The sequence below is a fragment of the Pseudopipra pipra genome, chromosome 4, assembly GCF_036250125.1.
Source record: "Pseudopipra pipra isolate bDixPip1 chromosome 4, bDixPip1.hap1, whole genome shotgun sequence".
NCBI classification, from domain to species: domain Eukaryota; kingdom Metazoa; phylum Chordata; class Aves; order Passeriformes; family Pipridae; genus Pseudopipra; species Pseudopipra pipra.
Window position 1 is genome coordinate 75855740 of NC_087552.1, and position 6774 is coordinate 75862513.

At 69.9% G+C, this 6774-nt stretch overlaps 1 protein-coding gene across 1 annotated transcript in view; it reads left to right on the forward strand.

The window, feature by feature from the left end:
* SIGLEC1 (sialic acid binding Ig like lectin 1) overlaps positions 1 to 5613 on the forward strand; it is a 29192-nt gene extending 23579 nt beyond the window's left edge. The window contains 9 exon segments of the mRNA XM_064653925.1: positions 909 to 1214; positions 1717 to 1956; positions 2237 to 2277; positions 2279 to 2537; positions 2666 to 2920; positions 3689 to 3985; positions 4659 to 4758; positions 5125 to 5197; positions 5514 to 5613. Of these exon segments, the coding sequence (XP_064509995.1) occupies positions 909 to 1214; positions 1717 to 1956; positions 2237 to 2277; positions 2279 to 2537; positions 2666 to 2920; positions 3689 to 3985; positions 4659 to 4758; positions 5125 to 5197; positions 5514 to 5531 (1589 nt within the window). The 3' untranslated portion in view covers positions 5532 to 5613.
* Positions 5614 to 6774: the final 1161 nt, after the last annotated feature.

Consider the following 6774-nt stretch of genomic DNA (forward strand, 5'->3'; position numbering starts at 1 on the left):
CGAGCTTTACACCCCTGTCCTGCTCATCAGGCCCGGCCAGAGACCCCCCCCACAGCACCCGCAGAGCATTTTGGTGAAGCTTCTCCAAGTTCTCTTGTGCTTCCTACCAAACTGCAGCGGGAAAAACTCAGGCTTTCAGGAACTAGGACAGGATTGGGGAGATTTTTATATTTTTTTTAGCCCTCATTTGGAAAATGAAAACCGGGTTTTGTTTAAAAACGGGGGGAAAAAATGTAGTTGCAAGTGAGAGTGTAAGATTCCCCCCCCCCTCTTTTTATGAGAAAAAGGTGGGGTTAACTTATAGATCTGCATGAGGAGAGTCGGGGACAGCTCCTGGAGTGGCCTCCGGAGCCGGGGACCTCACAGGGCCTTCCCTCCCTCCTCCTGCTTTGGGATGGGGAATGTGGGGTGGAGCCACCGAACCCATCAGAGCAGCCCGGGCTGGGGACGCTCCAAGAGGAAGGGGCTGGAGCAGCAGGAGCAGCTGAGGGAGCTGGGGGGGCTCAGCCTGGAGAAAAGGAGGCTCAGGGGGGACCTTCTGGCTCTGCAACCCCCTGACAGGAGGGGGGAGCCGGGGGGGGGTCAGGCTCTGCTCCCAGGGAACAAGGGACAGGAGGAGAGGGAACGGCCTCCAGCTGTGCCAGGGGAGGCTCAGGGTGGATATTGGGAAGATTCCCCCTGGAAAGGGCTGTGCAGCCCTGGCACAGCTGCCCAGGGCGGGGGGAGTCCCCATCCCCGGGGGGATTTAAAAATCCCTGTGGATGTGGCACTGGGGGACCCGGCCAGGGGTGGCCTGGGCAGTGCTGGGGGAACCCGGTGGGCTCAGAGGACTTTTCCAACCCCAACAATTCCATGACTATCCTGTGCTCCATCTCGTCTCCCCCGTGGTTTCCCCCCCCCCCCCGCAGACCCCCCCCGGAACCTGCGGGTGAAATCCTTCGTGGAGAGCAGCGAGGGCAGCGCCGTCATCCTGCTCTGCTCCGCGGACAGCGACCCCCCGGCCCAGCTCACCCTGCTCAGGGGGGGGCAGCCGGTGGCCTCCAGCCCCCCCTGGGGAGGGGACCCCCCCCGGCAGAGCAGCCGCGTGTCCCCCTCTCCCAACGCGCTGCGGTTGGAGCTCCGGGAAGCGTCCGAGGAGGACGAGGGCGAGTACGAGTGCCGGGCACGGAGCCCCCTGGGCAGTGCCCGCGTGTCCCTGACCCTCCGGGTGCAGGGTGAGTCCCGGGGGGCACAGAGAGGGGCTGGGGACCCCTCCAGTGGGTTGGGTGGGCGTCAAGGGGAGAGGGAAAGGGGATGGGAACCCCCCCGACGGTTGGGGTGGGCGTCCCGGGGGGCAGCCTTTGGGGGGACCCGATATCAGGGGGGTCTGGAGCGGGGCAGGGCTGGGGAAGGACAGGGGGGTCCTTCTGGGTGAGCGCCCACCCTGAGCACCCACCCTGTGCCCCCACCCAGGGCACCCACCCTGAGTGCCCGCCCTGTGCCCCCACCCTGAGCACCCATCCTGTGCCCCCACCCTGTGCCCCCACCCTGTGCCCCCACCCTGAGCACCCACCCTGTGCCCCTATCCTGTGCCCCCACCCTGTGCCCCCCACCCTGAGCACCCACCCTGTGCCCCTATCCTGTGCCCCCACCCTGTGCCCCCAGCCCTCTGAATTTGGGGTGGGGGCTTCGGGGTGCAAACGTGCTGCTGGTCACGGCCGCCTCCTCCCCCCGCAGCCGTCAGGGTGGTCGTGCGCCCCTCGGCCGAGGTGGCGGAGGGGACGGAGGTGACCCTGACGTGCCAGGCCCCCCGGGCCGCCCCCGGGACGCCGTACAGGTGGTTCAGGAACGGGCGCTGGCTGGCAGAGGGACTCGCCGCCTCCCTGGGGCTCCGCGGCCGCCGCTCCGACGCGGGGCTCTACTCCTGCCAGGCGGGCGGGGGGCAGCGGGCCCCCCCCGCCGCCCTCAGGGTGCTCTGTGAGTGAGGGGCGGCCGCTTTCGGGGGCGGGGGGGACACCGCGGGTGCTGCCGGCGCACGGGACCCCCTCGGGGGGGCGGCTGCCCGGTCTGTGTCGCCACCTGGTGACATCCCGCCACACGCCGCGACATCCCGGGCCCTCCCTCGGGGAGCGGGGGGTCCCGGTGCTGCCGGGCATCGCGCCCCCTCCCCTGCCGCTCGTCACCCCCCAGCCCCCCCGGCCGGTGCCGAGCCAGCAGCGGGGCAGGGGGGGGACACGCGCCGTCCTTGTCGCCGCAGACGCCCCCCAGGAGCCCACCTTCACCTCCCTGCTGGACCCGCGGGGGGGGGCGACAGGCCGTCCTGCTCTGCTCCGTGGACAGCGTCCCCCCCTCGGAGCTGGCCGTGAGCCGGGGGCCCGGGCAGCCCCCCCTGGCCTCCTCCCGCGGCCCCTCGGCCCCCGGGCTGGACGTGCGGGCCTCGCCCAACGCGCTGCGGGTGGGGCTGGGGCCGCTGGGCCCGCGGGACTCGGGGCTCTACCTGTGCTCGGCCAACAACAGCCACGGCGCCGCCGCCGCGGCCCTGCAGCTCCCCGGGGCAGGTGAGGGGGCCCCGAGCCCCCGGGGGGGTCCCGGGGGTGCCGACGGGCCTCTCGGGAGCCCTCGGGGGGGATTTTGGGGGCGGTGTCCTGGGCATCCCTGGACTCCCCGTCTCCCTCCCACCCCGCAGGGGTCACGGTCACGGCCGAGCCGTCGCCAGAAGTGCCCGAGGGAAGCAGAGCCACCCTGACCTGCTCGGTGCCCCCTTGGTGGGGCGAAGGTGCCAACTACACGTGGCACAGGGACGGGCGGTGGCTGCGGGAGGGACCGTCCCCCTCCCTCGTCCTGCCCCGCGTCTCCAGCGCCGACTCGGGCTCCTACGGCTGCCTGGCCAGCGGGGCCTGGGGCGCGGCCAGCTCGGCCCCCCTCGCCCTCAGCGTCCTCTGTGAGTGTCCCCAGCCCCCCCGAGGGCAGCGCGGAGCCCCCCCGGCGCCCCCGGCCCGGTGCCACACGTGTCCCCTCCACACGGGCGAGGCACCGTCCTCCTCTTCCTCCTCTTCCTGCCCGGCTCCTCTCCCTCTGGAGCCGGGGAAGGATTTTCCAGGATTGGCCCCTCTAAAGTCAGATTGGAGCCGAGATCGGGGGATTCTCCGGTTAGGGGGGAGTGAGGGGCTGGAGAGCAGGGGAGGACACCAGCCCCGGGGTGGGCGGGGTGGGGGTGGTCCGGGCTGGAGCAGGGATGGGTTGGGCAGCCCTTGGTGACCCAGGGAAGGGGACATCGGGTTTTTTCCTAGGACTGGCCCCTCAAAAGACAAATTTGGAGCTGAAGAGCTCCAAGCCCAGGGGATTCTCCAGCCATGGCAGGGGGGAGCAGAGGGCTGCAGAGGGTGGGGATCTGCCAGCCCCGGGTGATCCAGGCTGGAGGAGGGATGCCCTGGTCAGCACTGGTCAGCCCTTGGTGACCCAGGGAAGGGGACGTCGGGTTTTTTTCCAGAACTGACCCCTCAAAAGTCAGACTCAGAGCCAAGGGGGGATTCCCCAGCTGTGGGGGAGAGAAGGGCTGGACAGCTCAGGAAGCCACGAGCCCCGGGGTGGGTGGGTGGGATGACCCAGGCTGGAGGAGGGACGTGTCCAGCAGCCTTTAGCCCCTGTCCAGGCCAGTGTGGGGGTTCCCCCGCCGTGCCCCGCTGACCCCCCACCTCTGCCCCGCCAGACCCGCCCCGGGACGTGTCGGTCAGCACCTTCCTGGAGAACCGCGGCGGGCGGGCGGGCATCGTGCTGTGCAGGGCCGACAGCCACCCGCCCTCCTCCCTGGCCCTGCTGCACCGGGGCCGGCTCGTGGCCTCCAGCCCGGCCCCCCCCGCCATCCCGGGGGTCCGCGTGTCCCCCTCGCACAACGCCCTGCGGGTGGAGCTGGGGGCGCTGGGCCCGGGGGCCGCCGGGCAGTACCTGTGCGTGGCCACCAACGCCCTGGGCAACGCCACGGCCAGCGCCCACTTCGACGTGAACAGTGAGTGGGAGGGACCCCGGGGGCGGGGGGGCCGGCAAGGGCCGGGAAAAGGGCTCAGGGAAGCGGCAAAGGGAGCTGGGGGCTGGGGGTGGTCCAAAGTGAGGGAGGAGGAGGCGGCTCGGGGTCAGCGAACAGCGGGATGGGGGGGGGGGCTGCTTGGGGCTGTGCTGGGGACACCCCCTGTGCCCAGGGGACACTGCCCCTCCTGGGGTGGCACCCAGCACTGTGCCAGCCTGCCCGACCCTCAGGGCAGGGGACAGCGAGGTGTGCAGGGACAGCTGGTCCCAGTGGGGTCCCAGTGGGGTCCCAGCATGGAGCCCCTGACACCCCCACACGTCCTCACCCCAAAGACTCTCCCCACCCCTCTGGACCTGGCAGTGGCACCACCTGCAGTCAGATGTCCCAGACACCACCCCAGGGTCCCCTTCACCCCTCATGAGTCACCCCAAGTCCCAGTGGGGTCCCAGCTTGGTGTCTGTGACCCCCTGTGTGCCCTGGACCCACTGAGTGGCTGTTCCCAACCCTGAGGATCTGGCAGTGCCACCAAGCCCCCCCCCCCTGCGTTTGGCTGTCACAGCCACCACCCCAGGGTCCCCTTCACCCCTCGGGGGGCACCCCAAGGTCTGGGGGGTCCCACGTGCACTGACCCCCTGGTGTGGGGATGTGCCCACAGCCCTCACCCACCTGCTGACCTTCACCATCCTGGCTGGGCTGCTCGTGGCCCTCGTCTCTGTGGCCACCCTGGGCCTGCTGGCTGTGAAGATGTGGCCCAGGTAACGTCCTGGCTGGGGCACGGGGGGGGACAGGGAACCAAGGGGGGGACAGGGAACCAAGGGGGGGAGAGACAAGGGACTCAGGATGGGACAGGAACCCTGGCATCAGGACAGGGCCCCTGGTGTCAGAGCAGGTACCCCAGGGTGGGAGGACAGGAACCCCAGGGTGGCACAGGGACCCCAGGGTGGCACAGGAACCTTGGGGTGGGGCCCAGGGATCCTGGGGTGGCACAGGGACCCCAGGATCAGGGGGACAGGGATCCTTGGCATCAGGACACGGACCCCAATGTCAGGGCAGGTACCCCGGGGTGAGGGGACAGCCCCTCGGGGGCAGCAGGGCTGGCAGCTCCCTGTCCTCCCCTGCAGGATCAGGAGGTTTTGGGGCTGGTCGGGTGCCGAGGAGACCCTGGAGCTGAGGAGCAAACAGGAGCCAGCACAGGTAGGGAGGGGCCTCGGAGGGGCCAGCTCTGAGGACCCCCCACCCTGAGCTCCTGAGGGGCCCCTGGGGGGGTCCCCGGTGCGGGGAAGGGGATGTGGGTCTGGGATCTGCCCCAGCCAAGCTGCTCCAGGTGCCACCACAGCCTTGGCTGTCACTGCCGGAGCCAGGCAAGGGGCAGGAGGGGCAGAGCCTTGTGAGGCCCCAAAATCCCCCTCCCAGGCTGGTCCCAGAGGGGCTCCACAGCACAGGCAGTGCTGACCCTCTGGGGGTGCTCTGGGACGGACGGGGGGTCCCAGCCAGTCCCAACCTTTTCCAGGTGGACAGAGCGTCTTAACCTGGTGGCTCTTGGACCCAGGAGCATCTCTGGCAGCTGGTGCTGGTCCTGGCCTGGCTGGATCCAGGCAGCCCCCCTGGGGCCCCCCAGCCCTATCCCAGCCCCTGCCAGCCCCCCCGTGCCCCTCATCCCTCCCCAGGGGATGTTCTCTCGTGGGGCACGGTTTGGGCTCCCCACGTCACGTGCCGGGCCCTGCAAGCTGTGACTGCTCAGAGCTGTGAAATCCTGGAAACACAATAAAAGCAGATCTCCCGGTGCTGGTACGAGCCTGGGGACACCCTTTCCACGGCCACTGTCCTGTCCCCACGGCAAAGCCACCCCCCGGGGTGCTGCCCACCCGGGGCAGGCGGGACACGGGGGACAGCCCAGGGGCACAGCACCCCTTTCCCTGGCATCCCTCCCGGGGGCCCTTCGGAGAGGAGGGCAGAGGTGTCCCCAGGCCACGCGTGTCCCCTCAGTGCCCGGGAAGGGGCAGGGGACAGGAGGAGCTGGGGAGGGGGCTCCCCTTGCGGGATCGCAGCCCCCCGGGACAGGGGCTGGGCCGTGTCCCCTCCTGGACCGTGGCCATTAGAGGTCACTCTGCGGCCACCTCAGCACCGGACGCGGCCTCGGACGCGGGTCTGCAGCCGGACGGGGCTTCCGAGTGTGGAGCTGGAGCTTCCCGAGCACGGCTGGGGGGGCTCAGGGCTGAGGGGGGCCGGGGCTGAGGGGCTGGATGCTCACGTGGATGCTTAATCCGCTCTTATCCACCTGCTCTGACGCTCCCGTTCGTGTACCAAAGCAGGATGCTGCTGTTCCCGTGGGTTGTCCCCATCCCTGCCACCATCCTTGCCCCCATTCCTTGCCCCTGTCCCCATTTTATGTCCTCATCTCCATCCCCATCCCATGTCCCCATTGCCACTCCTCTCCCTGTCCCCATCCCTGTCCACATCCCCATCTCCATTCCCGACTCCAGCCCCATCCCCTTCCCCACCCCATCTTCATACCCATCCAAACCCACATCCCCAGCCCCATTCCCATTCCCATCCCCATTCCCATTCCCATTCCCGTCCCGTGCCGGGGGGTGGTGGCAGGGCGCTGACAGGGTGACACGCAGCGTGGCAGGGCGGCAGCAGGACGGTGGCAGGGTGGTGGCAGAGCGGTGGCAAGGTCGCGGGCAGGGTGACGGGCAGGGTGACGGGCAGGGTGGTGGCACGGAGGTGGCAGGGTGACATCGGCCCTCCCCCCGTCCCTCCTCGCCGAG